At 45.7% G+C, this 19,749-nt stretch overlaps 1 protein-coding gene across 1 annotated transcript in view; it reads right to left on the bottom strand.

The window, feature by feature from the left end:
* The window catches only part of LOC121569695 (integrin alpha-3), a 52,100-nt gene that overhangs the window by 13,418 nt on the left and 18,933 nt on the right, over positions 1-19,749 (bottom strand). Inside the window, exons 2-12 of the mRNA XM_041880841.1 lie at positions 10,576-10,703; positions 10,170-10,261; positions 9,703-9,946; positions 5,453-5,548; positions 4,908-5,139; positions 4,487-4,680; positions 2,544-2,632; positions 1,949-2,085; positions 1,711-1,788; positions 1,492-1,559; positions 477-613 (exon numbers count right to left, since the gene is read on the bottom strand). Of these exons, the coding sequence (XP_041736775.1) occupies positions 477-613; positions 1,492-1,559; positions 1,711-1,788; positions 1,949-2,085; positions 2,544-2,632; positions 4,487-4,680; positions 4,908-5,139; positions 5,453-5,548; positions 9,703-9,946; positions 10,170-10,261; positions 10,576-10,703 (1,495 nt within the window). The remainder of the gene's footprint in view (positions 1-476; positions 614-1,491; positions 1,560-1,710; positions 1,789-1,948; positions 2,086-2,543; positions 2,633-4,486; positions 4,681-4,907; positions 5,140-5,452; positions 5,549-9,702; positions 9,947-10,169; positions 10,262-10,575; positions 10,704-19,749) is intronic.

Genomic DNA, 19,749 nt, shown 5'->3' on the forward strand with positions numbered 1-19,749 from the left:
AGTGGTCTGTGGTCACCACCTGCAAAACCAGTCCTTTATTGGGGGTGTCTTGCTAATTGCGTATAATTTCCACCTGTTGTCTATTCCATTTGCACAACAGCATGTGAAATGTATTGTCAATCAGTGTTGCTTCCTAAGTGGACAGTTTGATTTCACAGAAGTGTGATTGACTTGGAGTTACATTGTGTTGTTTAAGTGTTCCCTTAATTTTTTTGAGCAGTGTACATTTTGCATTGTAGATATGTAGTGATGTAATAATGTTATATGATGTACTGTATTATCTTTTGTTTTATATGTAATGTAAGTGCTTTAATGTGTTTGGACCCCAGGAAGAGTAGTTGGTGCCTTGGCAACAGCTAATGGTATCCCTAATATATACACTAGTAACCATACAGGGCTTTGACCCTGGAGGAGTAGAATGTAAAACCAAACCCAGTCCAAGGTCACAATAGGTTATGTCAGTGACAGTTCCTTACCACTAGTCCGAGCCTCAGCGTTTTGCATTTGGCAGATGGCATTGACAAGAAGCCAGTGTAGCTGTCCTGGCCGTTGTCTTGGAAACGGACCCGGTGGTTGTGCCGAGTCAGGTCGGCTTCCACAGTGTACTTCACAGCTGAGAGGACATGGGACAAAATGCTAGAATACATACTACAGGGAATATCAACAATTGTTTAATCTAATTCAATGAATTTATAATTGGACATTTATTCATTAATTTAGCAGCTTTTATCCCCATTGTTTGAATACAAATGTGGCTTCAATCAATAAAAACAATAAGCGCAAGTAGGCTTTGTGTACATTTGAAACCAACAGTTGTGGTTGCATACATATTGTATGCCAGACATAAGATTTATTTAGATAATACTATTAGGTATCTGTCATTTGATTTATGATTTTGGCGAAAAAAGAAAGGGGACCAAGCCAGTGATGTCATAAAAAATATAATTTTAGAGATGTTATGCGTGTGTTTCTTGACAAGCTCATAGGTTCAAGGGTAACAATGGTGGAGTTCGTTTTGCATGGCCCGGTTCCCCGGGTGGGTGGAGATTTCACTTAAGGACCAATGCCCCACCCAGGGCACGGGGCCATGCAAAGCGAACTCCACCAATGTCTTGCTAATTTACACCCTCCCCCTTTTGATGAACAACCTGTGCTAATTGGCTGGACCATCTTGCCAATCAATCACTTTCACCAATTAGTTAATAGCTAGGCACAAATGAAACCAACAGTCACCATGGCCATTTAGGACTCATGTTAACGCGATGCATCCTTGGCTTACAATTGTACCTTGGGGAGAAATAAACTTTATTGAATTGAAATCAATTGAACCAAATTGAATTGAATGGACTGAATTGAATTCCATTAGCTTAGGAAATGACATTCTTACATGTTGGCAATCTTGTCGTAAGATCACTTGAATGACTAAAATAGCGGTGTTAGTGTTAGAGCAGTGGTCATCTAAGAACAATGTTGTTACAGAACCACACTCACTGACGTTCTTCCTGAAGTCCTTGTCCCCAGTACTCAGTGTGTAGGAGAAACAGACCTCCACCTCCACACTGCCAACATAGAAAAACATACTCAAATGATCAGGGATTCCCTATTCAGGGTCATAAGATGGGTTTAATCACTATTGCTGAAACATTGAGTATCCTCAAGCATTGAAAAGAGAATGATGTCCAAATCAATGTATACAAAACAAAATCTTACCAGTTGTCGCAGTCTTTAGGGTCCACAATCTCTGGCGTCACTTCAAGAGTTTTGATGAGGTGAATGACTGGGCGAGCCCTGATAAAATAGATAATAACATGACATCATGGATTTATGGTTGATACAATAGGTTTGCTGTGCATTAAACAATATGTCTGGTCGAGGGATGAGAACTGAGATGGCCGAAAACACAATATACATGTAAATGCAACAACAGATCCTTATTGTGATTAGCTACCTCAGTAAGGCTACGCGGTCGTCCAGTGAGCCGACCACCATGTCGGGGTAGCGGTTCCCATCCACATCCAGCCCTCCGTTGATGGAGTAGCCAAACGTCTTGAACCCACCTCCAGCTATATCCTCCCCCTCAATCACCTGAGAAGAGGGAAGTCAATACAACAACCAGATGTTGTAACAGAAATCGCTCCTCATCTGTTCAGCTCTGCAGCTCTCCTCACCATGAGCCCCATAGGATGAAGTTACCCGTAGATGCTGATCTGACGTCAGTTTTACATTTAATACCCTTATGGCTAAGGTTAGGAGTTGGGCTCCCGAGTGGCGCAGCGGTCTAAGGCACTGCATCTCAGTGCTTGAGACGTCACTACAGACCCCCTGGTTCGATTCCAGGCTGTATCACAACCGGCCGTGATTGGGAGTCCCATAGGGCGGCGCACAATTGGCCCAGCGTTGTCCGGGTTTGGCCGGTGTAGGCCGTCATTGTAAATAAGAATTTGTTCTTAACTGACTTGCCTAGTTAAATAAAGGTAAAAAAAAAAAAAAAAAAGGAGTTAGGGAGGATCCTAGATCCTATGCCTAAGGGTGTGTTTCCATACCTGACTGGGCTCCTGAGAGATGCCCTGAGCACTGCCTGTCCAGATTAACACCCTGCCTGTTCCATGGAACGGAGCACCCACCGCAAAATCTAGGAGGGGAGGGGGAGAGAAAGAGAAAGAGATTATAGGCCCTTGTGTCTCCAACAAAGGTCTCCAAAAGCCTTGTTTAATGTCAGCACTCAGCACTGAGCCAATACTGAGTGAGAGTAAAATGTTTTCAAAATCCCATTCAAACAGCTTTGATTCATGTCAGAAAGGCACATGATAGATTTGCAATACCAGTGTCATAGACATTATGAGAGATTAAAGGTCCAATGCAGCCGTTTTCATCTCAATATCAAATCATTTCTGGGTAACAGTTAAGTACCTTACTGTGATTGTTTTTCATTTTGCTAGGACTGTCTAGGTGTGGTCTGAGTGGGGAGGGGAAAACTGAAAACTAGCTGTTATTGGCACTGAGGTTTGGAATGCTCTTTCTTATGTAAGGGATAAACGCAGAGGTTCTGTACTTTACCTTGGAAATATGGATGACGCAGCGAAGTACATTTTTCCAAGATAATGTACAGAACGGAGGTGTTTATCCCGCTTATACCACAGTTGCCAAATAAAACAATACTAAAGCCCACATTTAACGGTAGAAATAAAAAAAATGTGTTGATATTTTCATCTTTATAAGATAATTCATAATCTATCATCTTTTGGTTCATTCGATTAGTTCGATATTTATGGCCGCGACCCAGTTGTTTGTTCTATATGTTCCGTTGTTGCCATGCTCGCTGGCAACGTTCTTGTCCCTTGCTTGCTAGCTACTGTAGCCAACTAGCTATGGCTAACACAATCACAACCTCTGCAGCCAGAATAACAGCAAAGTAGCTGCATTTGCATTTGTTTAAGCTGTTTTCTATTGACATTAATTTGGATACATCCATAACGTTGAGCTGATGATGCCCGATTTTGCCTGGCATAGCTAGAAAAGTTTGCCTTCTCGTCAGGACACCTAATACTGTTCATTGCGGGAAGATCACATTGCATATCAAACACTAGGCTAGAAACGATCTAAATAGTTAGTTGCTAGCAAACCTGCCAATATGACAACCAAATTAAAAAATACCAGTTGCTGAAAACAGCTGGTCAAACTAGAAACATGTGGGAGGATTTGACAGCATAGCCCCACTTGCGTCGTGACTGCAACATAGGGACCGGAGAAATTCAAGTTCATCACTCACCACGTTAGGTTATCAGATGCTCCAAAAAAAGATGTTTCTGCAAAGACAAATCAATGCTTGCTAAGTTCTTCCTCGTTGGGCCTGCGTTTACAATGTATCCAATTTCGGTTTGTGTGGTTGTTTGTTTAGCTGTCTGTAACTTTGTAGTAAGTACGGTCTGCATGTGTAGACACATTTTGCGTCATGATTGCAAGGTGTCCCGATATATTTTCCAACTTTCCCGATATCTTTTCCAACTGTCCCGCTATCTGGTTTTAATGTCCATTCTAGAATGCCCTTCTAAGCAATCAGAAACTAGTATTCAACAATGCTGTGGTATAATGGTCTATTAACAAATTTACAGCCTGATGATGTCACCAGGCAGGTCTAAACTCCATCCCACCAAAACAGGCTGAAATTCCAGGCAGTCTTTCCAAACAGCTCCTACACTAAAAGTGCATTTTCATAATTTTCACAATTTCACAGTATTATTCCAATCTCATAGAGTGGAAGTATATATAAATCACGTTTTTGACTGCACTGGGCCTTTAACTACTTCCTATCCTAGGTACAGTATGTCTGCAGACATTATTAATAAGTGGAATTCAATTTCGTTTTTTACATTTAAGATCCTGTTAAAACCACAAGAGGGAGCCACCACCACATAACTTTTAAGGAACAGATTCAACCCCATTTTCTTTATAAGTGTGAGAAATTAAATTAAATAAAAAATGTTACCTTGAAAGCCATCTTGATTGACATCTCCAATGGCAGCCACAGCCATTCCAAACGCAGAGTCTCTAGGGCCTCGGAGTATGATGCTGGAGCGCTGCCGGAAGGAGCCGTTCTCGTTCATATAGACGTACACCGCTCCACCAAGCTCCTTCTTCCGATCAAAATAGAACGGGGCTCCAATGATCAGATCATTCCAACTACGAAAATGTGCAAACAAAGAAAGTGTGGTTTCATTGACAGGGTTAGTAACTAACAGGGTTCGGTCAATAATATTTCAATTAAGACAATTCAGGAAGAATTGATATTGCAGTTAAATTAATTCCAAAATAAGCGATATCAATGATTTAAAACAAGTTACTTATGTCCCATGGGGATTAAGAGGAGTAAGTAAGTAAGTAAGACGAAGTTGCAATCCATACTGTACCCATCATTGTTGAGGTCTGCCACGGCTAGGGAGTTCCCAAAGTAGGACCCCATCTGCTCGCCTCGCAGGGTGAGGTAGGGTTTCAGCTGGTCCCTGTCCCCTGAAGCCGACATCTTCTTCACAGTCAGAATGACCGAGCCTTTGGCATCATCCTTGTTATCCTTAGGAGCCCCTGTCACCACTGTGTCCTGGTCCTGGCTGAGGAGGCCTCGGCCCTCTGCCACCGAGTAGCCTGGGACACAACAACAACAAACAACATCCTATTACTAACTTACGTGATCTGATCTTAATCTTAAGAAATTGTTCGTAAAGTAGAGAATCATGCACATGCGCAGAAGGTACGGTTGTTTAGCTATCGGGAAGAGGCATCTAGGAAATCTGGCCATGCAGCCACTCTGTCCTAACTACTACATACTGACATACTAACAACATAGGTTAACTGACAACAGAAAACACACACGACATTTTCACTGTTTAGTTAAAAACCCGGTTCAATTCAAATCTGTTTATAGAAGTTTCGTGGGTAACGCAAGACAAAATGGTACCTATGTAAATGTGCCGTCGATTATTAAAGTTGGGGAAGCTGCTTCTCTTGGTGTCATAGATGACCTTTGGGTTCATCCAGGAGACATGAACATTGCCTGAAAGAGAAGCAGAACAACACACTGACATTTTGGAACAAAATATGAAATAACCACAAAAACGGGCACAATTAGCATGACAATGACCATATGTGTTGACTATACCACACACACAGACCAGGCTAACATACAGTCATGACCAAAATTATTGGCACCCTTGATAAAGTATAATAAATAATAAAGGATAATCCACTTGCGGCCAAGTTTCAGCCTCCTGGCAGAGGCAACCAGGTTTTTGGATAACAGTTATGTGGTACTGGGTAAAGGTCATGATGCCGTTGACCTTAACAAGGGCCCCAGGACCAGTATAACCCCATAACATCAAAGATCCATCACCATATTTTACAGTAGGTTTGGGGTTCTGGTCTGTATATGCATCTTTCTTTCAACGATAAACACACCAGTGGTGTGTGTGGCCAAAGAGCTCTATTTTCATGTCATCTGACCATAGCACCGGTTCCAATCCAAGTGCCAATGCAGTTTAGCAAACTCCAGGGGTCCATACTTGCGAACATGAGAAAAAATTTAAGTTTTAGTTTAAGCATCAGCCAGTTAAAATCATTGACGTATTTGCATGTGATCAAAGGCTACATGTTAGCTGTTTCCATCACATAACCTGGTACATTTAGCCCAAAGCTAACCCTCACCAGGTGGCCAGGATTATTTATTGTAACAAATTTTGAATCAGCCTATCAAAGATCTTTAACTTTTTCTCCACACACCAATGGCATTTCTTAAAATAGGTTAACTTGGCCACCAGAGGAATATATTTAAACCTGTAAATTCAAGGTTTACTTTTGTTCCCCTTCACTTGGTCTGTCTCAAGTGTAGCGTACCAATATTGCATGATCATCGCATCTATGACTAGGTTACTTCCTAATGTTACCAATTCATAAGACTCACTTTCGCATCTACACCGAGTGTACAAAACATTAAGGACACCTTCCTAATATTTGTTGGGGCATGGACTCCACATGGTAGTCGAAAGCGTTCCATGGGGATGCTAGCCCCTGTTGACCCCAACGCTTCCCACAGTTGTGTTAAGTTGGCTGGATGTCCTTTGGGTGGTGGCCATTCTTGACACACAATGTAAACTGTTGAGCGTGAATACCCAGCAGCCTTGCAGTTCTTGACACAAACCAGTGTGCCTGGCACCTACTACCATACCCCGTTCAAAGGCACTTCAATCTTTTGTCTTGCCCATAAACCCTCTGAATGGCACACATTCACAGTTCATGTCTCAATTGTCTCAAGGCTTAAAAATCCTTCTTTAACCTGTCTCCTCCCCTTCATCTACACTGATTGAAGTGGATTTAACAATCAATAAGGGATCATAGCTTTCACCTGGTCAGTCTACACTACATGACCAAAACTATGTGGACACCTGCTTGTCGAACATCTCATTCCAAAATCATGGGCATTAATATGGAGTTGGTCCCCCTTTGCTGCTATAACAGCCTCCACTCTTCTGGGAAGGTTTTCCACTAGATGTTGTAACATTGCTGCAGGGACTTGCTTTCATTCAGCCACAAGAGCATTAGTGAGGTCGGACACTGATGTCGGGCGATTAAGCCTGGTTCGCAGTCTGCATTCCAATTCATCCCAAAGGTGTTCGATGGGGTTGAGGTCAGGGCTCTTTGCAGGCCAGTTAAGTTCTTCCACACCGATCTCGACAAACCATTTCTGTATGGACCTTGCTTTGTGCACAGGGGCATTGTCATGCTGAAACAGGAAAGGGCCTTCCCCAAACTGTTGCCACAAAGTTGGAAGAACAGAATCTTCTAGAATGTCATTGTATGCTGTAGCGTTAAGATTTCCCTTCACTGGAACTAAGGGGCCGAGCCCAAACCATTATTCCTCCTCCACCAAACTTTACAGTTGGCACTATGCATTCGGGCAGGTAGCATTCTCCTGGCATCCGCCAAACTCAGATTTGTCCTGCCAGATGGTGAAGCGTGATTCATCACTCCAGAGAACGCATTTCCACTGCTCCAGAGTCCAATGGCGGCGAGCTTTATACCACTCCAGCCAACGCTTGGCATTGCGCATGGTGATCTTAGGCTTGTGTGCGCCTTCTAGGCCATGGAAACCCATTTCATGAAGCTCCTGACGAACAGTTATTGTGCTGATATTGCTTCCAGAGGCAGTTTGGAACTCGGTAGTGAGCATTGCAACTGAGGACAGTCAATTTTTACGAGCTACGCGCTTCAGCACTCGGTGGTCCCGTTCTGTGAGCTTGTGTGGCCTACCACTTCGCGGCTGAGCCGTTGTTGCTCCTAGACGTTTCCACTTCACAATAACAGCACGTACAGTTGATCGGGGCAGCTCTAGCAGGGCAAAAAGTTGATGAACTGACTTGTTGGAAAGGTGGCATCTTATGACAGTGCCGCGTTGAAAGTCACTGAGCTCTTCAGTAAGGCCATTCTACTGCTGATGTTTGTCTATGGAGATTGCATGACTGTGTGGCACACACTGCTAAAGCAGTTCACTCGAAAACAACAGTGCTCATTCACTGTGGGTTTGAGCCCCCTTTGCTTCAAGCACTGTTCACTGTTCTCTGTTCACTGTTCTCGGCTGGTCGGGTGATAATAATAATGCATATAAAACATTGTACATGTAAGTGTAGGCCTACACGTCTATGTAATATAGCCTATACTATAGTATGTGTCGGTCTGCAAAAGGGACTCCAACAAGAAGCTCCTCATTAAATGTATTCGTAATCTTCATTTAAAAGGTTTTGGCTGCACTTCTCTTCACAACATGCTAACACAATCAATTTTAATATACATTTCAAGGGAAAAAGATATATCTCAAACTTGCTGCAAACAGCGATAATCACCAGGATCCAGGCTCGCAACAATGTGAGCTAATCGTCCAGTTGAAAATTGATGCGTGTTTTAGTAACTTTAATTAGCAGATGGTGCAGCGTGCTGTTAAGGACGCTCTCATGGAAAAGTGTTGTATCACATCCAACTAGGAAGATGATTTTAATTAGCTGATACGAAATTTGAACCGGATATAATCATAGCCATCTGGTGAGATTAGCATAGGGCTTTTTTTTTACCAGATTTTTGTGATGGGGACAGCTAAAGCAATTTCTGTTGCAGATGCAAGTTGCAAGTGGCATCATTTTAAGCAACTTTGCTGATACACGAAGCAATTCAAACGTAATTGAAATTGCATACAACATCCAATGCTGTCATACATCAGATCATGGTTTCATAAATTACTTGTTTATCCAAACGTTTGGTAATTGTAACAGCATCGATATAGACAAAATGCTGGCTGTACATTTAGCTACATTTGCAAACCATGTTTTATCAAGCTAGCTAGCTAACCAAGCTAGCGTCGAGCTAAGCCAGCTAGCTGTATAGTGCAGTTCATGTTGGACAATTTCAGTTGAAACTGGACAAAAAAAGGTCTGGGGGGGTGACACACGGAGAAACCCAGATGCAACTTTGTTGCAAGCAACATAAATTGCGTCCAGATTACTTCGTTTGACATCGGCTTAACATGTAGCCTTTGATCACATGCAACTGCGTCAACGATTTTAATTGGCTGATTCTTAAACTTTTTCTAATGTTTGCAAGAATGGCCCCCAGGTTTTTACATTTGTTATATTAAATAAAAATAGAGCTATTTGGGCACAAGTGGATCTTCCAGCAAGACAATAACCCCAAGCATACATCAAAATCCACAAAGAAATTGTTAATTGACCACAAAATCCATATTTCCGGACTTGAACCCCATTGAAAACCTGTGGTTTGAATGGAAGAGGGCAGTACATAAGTGCAGACTAATTATATTAATGATCTGGAAGGATTCTGTATGGAGGAATGGCCTGAGATCCCTCCCAATGTGTTCTCCAATCTCATAAAACATTTTACAAAAAGGCTCAGTGCCGTTATCCTCGCAAGGGGAAGGTGCCGGAGTATTGAAAACATGGGTGCCAATAATTTTGTACCCCTATCTTTGTGATACAAATCATTTTCTCTGAAAAAATATATGAATATAAAATACGTTCATATAGTAGTCTTTTTTGCTCATCTTTATCAAGGGTGCCAATAATTTCGGTCATGACTGTACTTAACTTTACTGACTGTATTGTCCCTGTGGGATGTATTTTTTGCAGTCTCAAACAAATCTATGCCTACCTTGCCACTCAAAGCTGCCAGGGGCGCCCACGATGACCTCTGTGTCAGTGATTGCAGCAGAGATGCCCATGTTGCACATGACCTCGCCTGTGATGTCTTTAGTGTGGCTGCACACCTGATCAGGGTTCTGCCAGTGCATGTCTGTTTCATTATAGTTCAGGTCGTTACCACGGATATAACACTTCCCAATCATCTGACGCAGCTTCAATACGCCGTATAACTTCACAAAGCGATGGCCACAGGTCTGAGAGAGAGAGAGAGAGAGAGAGAGAGAGAGAGAGAGAGAGAGAGAATCATTCATATCAATATTTAATGCATTTTAACATTCTTTGCTGTAATTTACACTAATCTGTTCTGTAAACTCAGAAAGGAGATCCAACTTGCTGGTCTGGAGGGTCACGAGAGGAGAGTGACTGATGGCCTTTTGAACCAATTAAGCTTTAATAAGCAGACAAGAAGTTACTCACCAGAATTCGCCCCCCTGGCTGTCTCTGGCTGGCCACAGTCACCCCCAGCCACATATCCTCAACTCTGTCCTCACCCTCAATGAGGTCAGGGTCTGAAAGGTCGAAGGTCACAGTATATCACAACACTCATCATCACTGTGCTTTGGGTTTCATAACAATACAACAATAAGGCATTTGTTTTAGGAACCAGAACCAATTACTTCCTTATGTTCCTCTTCACATCCCTTATTTCAGTTGATTTGTTATTAACATTTCCTCTGTGACGATATTAATGTTTTCCATGGATAGTACCTTTTGTAGAGCAATCAGTAATCTATTCTTAGTCCAAATGTTCTATAATATTTCCTTACATTTTTAAAGCAGAATTAGAAACTCTGAGCAACAAGTGCAAAAACACAATGCCTACCTGAGCCAATCAGGTTCATCCTGGTGCAATCTGATTGGGCAACATTTACAGGGCAGGTATACACATCTCCTGTTTCACTGGCCTTCACGCCGGACTCTGCCTTCTCCTTGGGCGCTCCAACAAGGAGTCTGTGGATCCAAACAAGACAAAACAAATCTGCGTTTACATTTCAACCCATAGATTGCCCATCTATAGTCTATAGCTCACTGACAATAAGGCCCCACACGCATGTCTGCAGGAGATCAGATGATACCCAGTGGTGTAGTGGCAGGTATACACAGGTATACGCCTTATACCCACTTTTTTCAGTGGGCATTGCATATACTCCTTTCTTAATCCCCACAAGTAGTTTAGTCGAGGTATACGCAGTATCAATTAATAAGGCTGATTTAACAGATCAGAATGTTTCGGTTAAAATGTTGATAAACTATAATTTTTCCACATTTTAAGCGCAGCAATGTGCACACGGCGTTAAGAGATCTAAAGATGCAACAACTATTGTGGGTTGCTAATATGACTAGGATAATGCCGTTGGCTGCTAAACAATGAAAGAAAGTTGATTTGAAAAATAGTCCTATAGAACAGGAGAGCGCATATGAGGTTTATAAAATATTTCCCTCAACATTTCTATGGTCTTATTTTGGCTAGGCTACTTTAAAGCAAGGTAAGACATGCCTCATAATATGTAGTAAAACATCCAGGTTTCAAACAATTAAGGAACAGGAAAAATATAGAGATGCTAATGATAGGCCTAACCGTCTTCTGGTAGATGGAAAGGCTTTCCCAAAAACCTTCTCAATTAAATATTAAAGCAGCCTATGTCTACCGGGCAGAATGAGATCATGATTATTTGCATCAATCCAGTGGCCATTTGTTTTGCAAACTCCATCCCATGGCCGCTACAGAAACACTGCTAACCAAATAACAGTGCTAAGTGCCTCCACACTTGAATTAAAGGGTAACTACGACTCAACAGTGGTCTCCTGATGTGGTTTAAGCATTGTTGTTGACTTAGAACATCCAATGTTTTTTTGTTTTTTTTCAATTAAAAAGGTGTGAATTTGAGAGCTAAAACCTAAAAGAAATGGGGAAAATCAGAAACCTTTCAATTTCTGACTCAGTTGACATCCTCATTTATCTATTTCAATAGTAGGCCTACTATTAGACTACTTGCGCAGTACATATTGGGTTGTCCTGACTGTGAAAGACCAATATGGGATTAATCATTTTAGGTCATTCAGAGTACGTCACTGTTTCTCAGAGGGCGCCTATCCTTCGCCGGGCGGGCTGTTTGGGAAAATGTTAGAAAAATTGGAGTATATCGACTTCTCCGGGCACCACTGATGATACCATGTCAACCATGCGTATCCACTGACCCTTGATAACTGGCACCTAATTGGCTACTTGATCAGAAGTCTTTCACCATACAGACATGTGGCATTGTGTAGCAGAGAGAGTAGTAATTCAAAATGTCTTGTTTCCTTTAGAGAGTCAAATGTATGTATTTGGATTAAAGGGTGTAATAACCAAACAATTTGAGCTGTCCTCCCTTGCTTCAATAAAAGATAATAGATGTAACACAGATGACTGCACCTGTGAAATAGAGAGGCAGGCAGCCAAACCAGGATGTGCAGATTTTTCCCTATCTCGCTCGCTTTCTCTTTCTCGTTGATATGCTGTACACACTGCAATGAGGTGGGTACTGATGAGGAGGAGTCGGGGAGAGGTCAGACACAGAAAAGTCAGACTGGAGAGAGGTAGAACGAGTAAACAGAGGAGAGACTGGGGAGGAGGGGCGCGGAGGGAGAGGGCAATGCGAGGCGGCAGTCAGACAATGACAGACGGAAGAGAGGGAGGACCAGGGAGGAGTGCTGAACTGAAGGGCACCTTTCTCCTGCCATCCGTCCCTCTGAGCTGTCTCATCCAGTTTGGGGGGGGGGGTCTAATTTAATTTGGTTGCCCCCCTCCCCTCACCCAGGACCCGGGTTGGGTTGTGTCATGTGACTCTAAATCAGGTTTGGCTGAGCAGGAACGAGGAAATGAGGATGTCAAGTAAAGGGTGAGTGAGCTGTGGTATACAAGGACACGACGGTATCCAAACAACCAAAGTCAATCAGTCTCTTATCCTCTAATTCATAATTCCTTTCTCTCTTTCTCTCTCTCCAACTCATGTCTCATTCATAAGTAGTTTGGGATGTGGAGGGGACAATGGAGAAAGAAACATCAAGCAATTCCACGCAATATTCATTAATAACAAGAATGCATTATAGTGAAGACACTACCGTGGCACGGAATTATTCTATAAGGAGTCCAGAAATGGGAGCGCTCCTCTGGGTTAAGAAGATCTGTACATTTGTAGCAACAAAGACAGATATTTCAGCTTTGACTGTAATATCTAGACCCAGGCAGACACAAATGTTCAGAGCTCATCAGTCAAGTTTAATAAATGCCAGTCGTCACCAAGGCGATGACAGAGATAATAGGGAGGACATTTACTGACATCCACCAATAAGGCTGACTAGTTACACAGATAATGTTATCACAAATACCACTGGCCCACTGGAAAGAAGGAGGAGGAGAAAAGGAGTAGAGATAAACATACCAGAGAGTAGACAGGGATCACTACTGATCAGTGTGTGTGTGTGTTTGTGTGTGTACTTACATGCATGTGTGTGTGTGTTTTGTGTACGTGCGTGCGTATGTGCCTGCTTGTGTAACAAACACAAGGTAATTGTTCCACTCATCTGGCATCTGACCTGGGAGTGCTGTCCCGCTACTTCAGCAAAAGGAGCTCCAGTACTGGCAGCTGTGGTATGTCATACAGGTGGCAGGGGGTACTAGGAAGGAATGCAACACTACCAGCACACAGGCTAATGATGTCCATGCCGGCGTGCTCTGCATGCTCTCCATTATCACTGTACTGTAAGACATAACAGAACGAGTCAGAGTCCTTCAAATACTTTGAGAGTTTACTTGAGCCTGCATTGAGTGCCTGATGGGCTGGGTTTGTCACGTTCGTTGAAGGACGGGACGGACCAAGGCGCAGCGTGTTATGCATACATGTTTATTATACCGAGTAAACACAACGACAAAACAACAAACTAAACGAAACGTGAAGTCCAAGGTAGACACAAACAACATACCTTACACGGAACAAGATCCCACAACCCACTAGTGCCAATAGGCTGCCTAAGTATGGGCCCCAATCAGAGACAACGAGCTACAGCTGCCTCTGATTGGGAACCACACCGGCCAACATAGATCTACACATAATAGACCTACAACATAGAATATATATAACAAATAATATACACACCCTGACTCAACATATAAGAGTCCCCTGAGTCAAGGCGTGACAGGGTTTGCGGTTTCTGGAATAATCTATTGGTTCAATAAGCCAGGCAAGCAATCGAGCACAGATAACGTTTTTGAAAGGATTTCAAATACTATTTGAACCCAGGTCTGAAAAGAGCACATGCTATTAGAGCTAATCGAGCCCTGATGTGTCTTCCCTTACGGAAAAACCAGATGAATTTCACATGTGATCACGTGTTTCACATATGATCTCATGTGATCTTATGTGAAGTTAATGTGATAATATGTGACAACATGTAAAAGCAACATGTGATAACATCTGAGCACATGTGAAAATATGATCTCATGTGAAATAAATCTGACAACATGGGGATGCAAAATTTCAACGTGATAGATACCATGAAACTACACGTGACAACATTTCTGTACTGAATACTCAGGGAGAAAAAGGTGTAGATTCACGCGCAGAGCGCGGCAGGTGTTTATTTCGCCTTCGCAAAAGGCAGGAATTGTGGTCACAGGCAGGAAAATCAAAAACTAGGACTGAAGGCTATAACTGGTTCTCACAAACGAGCTAGGAAAAGGCTTAGTAGATTCAAAACGAACAATACAGTGGGGGAAAAAAGTATTTAGTCAGCCACCAATTGTGCAAGTTCTACCACTTAAAAAGATGAGAGAGGCCTGTAATTGTCATCATAGGTACACGTCAGCTATGACAGACAAATTGAGATTTTTTTTCTTCAGAAAATCACATTGTAGGATTTTTTATGAATTTATTTGCAAATTATGGTGGAAAATAAGTATTTGGTCACCTACAAACAAGCAAGATTTCTGGCTCTCACAGACCTGTAACTTCTTCTATAAGAGGCTCCTCTGTCCTTCACTCGTTACCTGTATTAATGGCACCTGTTTGAACTTGTTATCAGTATAAAAGACACCTGTCCACAACCTCAAACAGTCACACTCCAAACTCCACTATGGCCAAGACCAAAGAGCTGTCAAAGGACACCAGAAACAAAATTGTAGACCTGCACCAGGCTGGGAAGACTGAATCTGCAATAGGTAAGCAGCTTGGTTTGAAGACATCAACTGTGGGAGCAATTATTAGGAAATGGAAGACATACAAGACCACTGATAATCTCCCTCGATCTGGGGCTCCACGCAAGATCTCACCCCGTGGGGTCAAAATGATCACAAGAACGGTGAGCAGAAATCCCAGAACCACACGGGGGGACCTAGTGAATGACCTGCAGAGAGCTGGGACCAAAGTAACAAAGCCTACCATCAGTAACACTACGCCGCCAGGGACTCAAATCCTGCAGTGCCAGACGTGTCCCCCTGCTTAAGCCAGTACATGTCCAGGCCCGTCTGAAGTTTGCTAGAGTGCATTTGGATGATCCAGAAGAGGATTGGGAGAATGTCATATGGTCAGATGAAACCAAAATATAACTTTTTGGTAAAAACTCAACTCGTCGTGTTTGGAGGACGAAGAATGCTGAGTTGCATCCAAAGAACACCATACCTACTGTGAAGCATGGGGGTGGAAACATCATGCTTTGGGGCTGTTTTTCTGCAAAGGGACCAGGACGACTGATCCGTGTAAAGGAAAGAATGAATGGGGCCATGTATCGTGCGATTTTGAGTGAAAACCTCCTTCCATCAGCAAGGGCATTGAAGATGAAACGTGGCTGGGTCCTTCAGCATGACAATGATCCCAAACACACCGCCCGGGCAACAAAGGAGTGGCTTCGTAAGAAGCATTTCAAGGTCCTGGAGTGGCCTAGCCAGTCTCCAGATCTCAACCCCATAGAAAACCTTTGGAGGGAGTTGAAAGTCTGTGTTGCCCAGCAACAGCCCCAAAACATCACTGCTCTAGAGGAGATCTGCATGGAGGAATGGGCCAAAATACCAGCAACAGTGTGTGAAAACCTTGTGAAGACTTACAGAAAACGTTTGACCTGTGTCATTGCCAACAAAGGGTATATAACAAAATATTGAGAAACGTTTGTTATTGACCAAATACTTATTTTCCACCATAATTTGCAAATAAATTCATTAAAAATCCTACAATGTGATTTTCTGGATTTTTTTTCCTCATTTTGTCTGTCATAGTTGACATGTACCTATGATGAAAATTACAGGCCTCTCTCATCTTTTTAAGAGGGAGAACTTGCACAATTGGTGGCTGACTAAATACTTTTTTTCCCCACTGTACCTCACAAGGCACCAACAGAATGAACTGAACTACATAAGGAGCTGATGAGACCAGGTGAGTAACTAACACAGGTGAAATTCATGAACAAAAATGAAAGATAGGGCTACGTTCAAGAACACAAAGAAACAGGGCTACGTTCAAGAACACAATGTTGACTAAGAAAATAAATACAGAACCTTACAATTTCAGAGTTTTTCACATGTCAAAATGCAATTCCACATGTGAGAGTTAGATTTTCACATATTAACATTTTTCACGTGATAGTGCAAATTCGAATTTCACTTGTGAAAGTTTTTCACATGTGAAAACATCTTATTCTCACATGTTAACATGTAAACTCTACACTGAGTGTACTGTTATGGATTTTTTTATGTTTGTGCTTTTCTAATAACCGATTTCTGTGTTCTGTTTGTGCTTTCTATAAACCAATTTCTGTGTTCATGCAAGTGACTGATTGAACGAATCCTCACTATCAGTATCTGCAATTTGGCAGTACTGTCACGCCCTGACTCAGGGGACGCTTATATGTTGAGTCAGGGTGTGTATATTCCTTGTTGTGTTTGTTCTATGTTGTAGGATCTAGTATGTCTAGATCTATGTTGGCCGGTGTGGTTCCCAATCAGAGGCAGCTGTCGCTCGTTGTCTCTGATTGGGGACCATACTTAGGCAGCCTATTGGCACTAGTGGGTTGTGGGATCTTGTTCCGTGAAAGGTATGTTGTTTGTGTCTACCTTGGACTTCACGTTTTGTTTCGTTTATTGTTTTGTTGAGTGTTTATTAAGTTTAAATAATCGTGTATGCATATCATTCTGCGCCTTGGTCCGTCCCGTCTATGAACGAGCGTGACAGAAGATCCCACCTAACAAGGACCAAGCAGCGTGCCCAGAAGGAGCAAATGCCGGGTATTCAACGGGAGGTAACTTTAGTAGATGTCCTCCTCGGTTGGGGGAGAATTACTGAGGAGGAGGCCGTCCGTTATCGTGAGGCGATGAAGGTTGATGCCCAGGTAGGAGAGGAGAAACGGCGCCAACCGTGCCGACGACGGAGACCCGAGAGGCAACCCCAATAAAACATTTTTGGGGGGGCACACGGGGTGGATGACGAGGCAGCAGGAGGCCGTGGAAGGGCGAATCTGCAGGTTAGGAGGCCACCATGTTACGGGGGCTATTGGTTCAGAGGGAGCAGGAGTTATTCGGTCAGAGGGAGGCGCTACAGGAGGCTAGAAGGGAGAAGGAAAGTGTAGAGGCACGGCGAGAGGAGCTGGATAGGCAGCAGAAGGAGCGGGGGTTAATAAAGGAACCCAGTCCCGCTCCTCGCTCCAAGCAAGTGGTGCGTGTCGCCAGTCCGGTCCGGCCCGTTCCTGCTCCCCGCACTAAGCCAGTGGTGCGTGTTCCCAGTACGGCCCGACCCGTTCCTGCTCCTCGCACCAAGCCAGTGGTGCGCGTCGCCAGTCCGGCCCGGCCAGTTCCTGCACCTCGCACCAAGCCAGTGGTGCGCGTCGCCAGTCCGGCCCGGCCAGTTCCTGCACCTCGCACCAAGCCAGTGGTGCGCGTCGCCAGCCCGGCCCGGCCTGTTCCTGCTCCTCGCACCAAGCCAGTGGTGCGCGTCGCCAGCCCGGCCCGGCCTGTTCCTGCTCCTCGCACCAAACCAGTGGTGCGCGTCGCCAGCCCGGCCCGGCCTGTTCCTGCTCCTCGCACCAAGCCAGTGGTGCGCGTCGCCAGCCCGGCCCGGCCTGTTCCTGCTCCTCGCACCAAGCCAGTGGTGCGCAACGCCAGCCTCGGCCCGGCCTGTTCCTGCTCCTCGCACCAAGCCAGTGGTGCGCGTCGCCAGCCCGGCCCGGCCTGTTCCTGCTCCTCGCACCAAGCCAGTGGTGCGCGTCGCCAGCCCGGCCCGGCCTGTTCCTGCTCCTCGCACCAAGCCAGTGGTGCGCGTCGCCAGCCCGGCCCGGCCTGTTCCTGCTCCTCGCACCAAGCCAGTGGTGCGCAACGCCAGCCCGGCCCGGCCTGTTCCTGCTCCTCGCACCAAGCCAGTGGTGCGCGTCGCCAGCCCGGCCCGGCCTGTTCCTGCTCCTCGCACCAAGCCAGTGGTGCGCGCCGCCAGCCCGGCCCGGCCTGTTCCTGCTCCTCGCACCAAGCCAGTGGTGCGCGTCGCCAGCCCGGCCCGGCCTGTTCCTGCTCCTCGCACCGAGCCAGTGGTGCGGCCGCCAGCCCGGCCCGGCCTGTTCCTGCTCCTCGCACCAAGCCAGTGGTGCGCGTCGCCAGCCCGGCCCGGCCTGTTCCTGCTCCTCGCACCAAGCCAGTGGTGCGCGACGCCAGCCCGGCCCGGCCTGTTCCTGCTCCTCGCACCAAGCCAGTGGTGCGCGTCGGCAGCCCGGCCCGGCCTGTTCCTGCTCCTCGCACCAAGCCAGTGGTGCGCGTCGCCAGCCCGGCCCGGCCTGTTCCTGCTCCTCGCACCAAGCCAGTGGTGCGGTCGCCAGCCCGGCCCGGCCTGTTCCTGCTCCTCGCACCAAGCCAGTGGTGCGCAACGCCAGCCCGGCCCGGCCTGTTCCTGCTCCTCGCACCAAGCCAGTGGTGCGCGTCGCCAGCCCGGCCCGGCCTGTTCCTGCTCCTCGCACCAAGCCAGTGGTGCGCGTCGCCAGCCCGGCCCGGCCTGTTCCTGCTCCTCGCACCAAGCCAGTGGTGCGCGTCGCCAGCCCGGCCCGGCCTGTTCCTGCTCCTCGCACCAAGCCAGTGGTGCGCGTCGCCAGCCTGGCCCGGCCTGTTCCTGTTCCTCGCACCAAACCAGTGGTGCGCGTCGCCAGTCCGGTCCGGCCCGTGCCTGATCCAGTTCCGGTCAGCTGTTCCACTCCGGAGCCAGAGCAGTCCGCTCCGCCGGTGCCTGATCCAGCTCCGGTCAGCTGCTCCACTCCGGAGACAGAGCAGTCCGCTCCACCGGTGCCTGATCCAGCTCCGGTCAGCGGCTCCACTCCGGAGCCAGAGCAGTCCGCTCCACCGGTGCCGAGTCCAGCTCCGGTCAGCGGCTCCAGTCCAGACCATGACGTCAGCCCCTCTCCAGGTTCGGGGTCTCCCACACCAGGGTCCAGACTGGGCCTGGCGTATCGTGGGAGGAAGGAGAGGGGAAGCAACGCGCCGAGGTCTAGACCAGACCAGGGGCGCAACAGGGAGGCGAAGAGTGAGAGGTCGTCACGCCCTGAGCCGGATCCGCCTCCGAGGCGGAATGCCCACCCGGCCCCTACCCTGTTATGTTTATGTTGTGCGGTCGGAGTCCGCACCTTTGGGGGGTACTGTCACGCCCTGACTCAGGGGACGCTTATATGTTGAGTCAGGGTGTGTATATTCTTTGTTGTGTTTGTTCTATGTTGTAGGATCTAGTAGGTGTATATCTATGTTGGCCGGTGTGGTTCCCAATCAGAGGCAGCTGTCGCTCGTTGTCTCTGATTGGGGACAATACTTAGGCAGCCTATTGGCACTAGTGGGTTGTGGGATCTTGTTCCGTGAAAGGTATGTTGTTTGTGTCTACCTTGGACTTCACGTTTCGTTTATTGTTTTGTCGAGTGTTTATTAAGTTTAAATAAACATGTATGCATATCACGCTGCGCCTTGGTCCGTCCCGTCTATGAACGAGCGTGACAAGTACGCCCAGAA

This window comes from Coregonus clupeaformis, unplaced genomic scaffold (assembly GCF_020615455.1).
Source record: "Coregonus clupeaformis isolate EN_2021a unplaced genomic scaffold, ASM2061545v1 scaf0027, whole genome shotgun sequence".
NCBI lineage: Eukaryota > Metazoa > Chordata > Actinopteri > Salmoniformes > Salmonidae > Coregonus > Coregonus clupeaformis.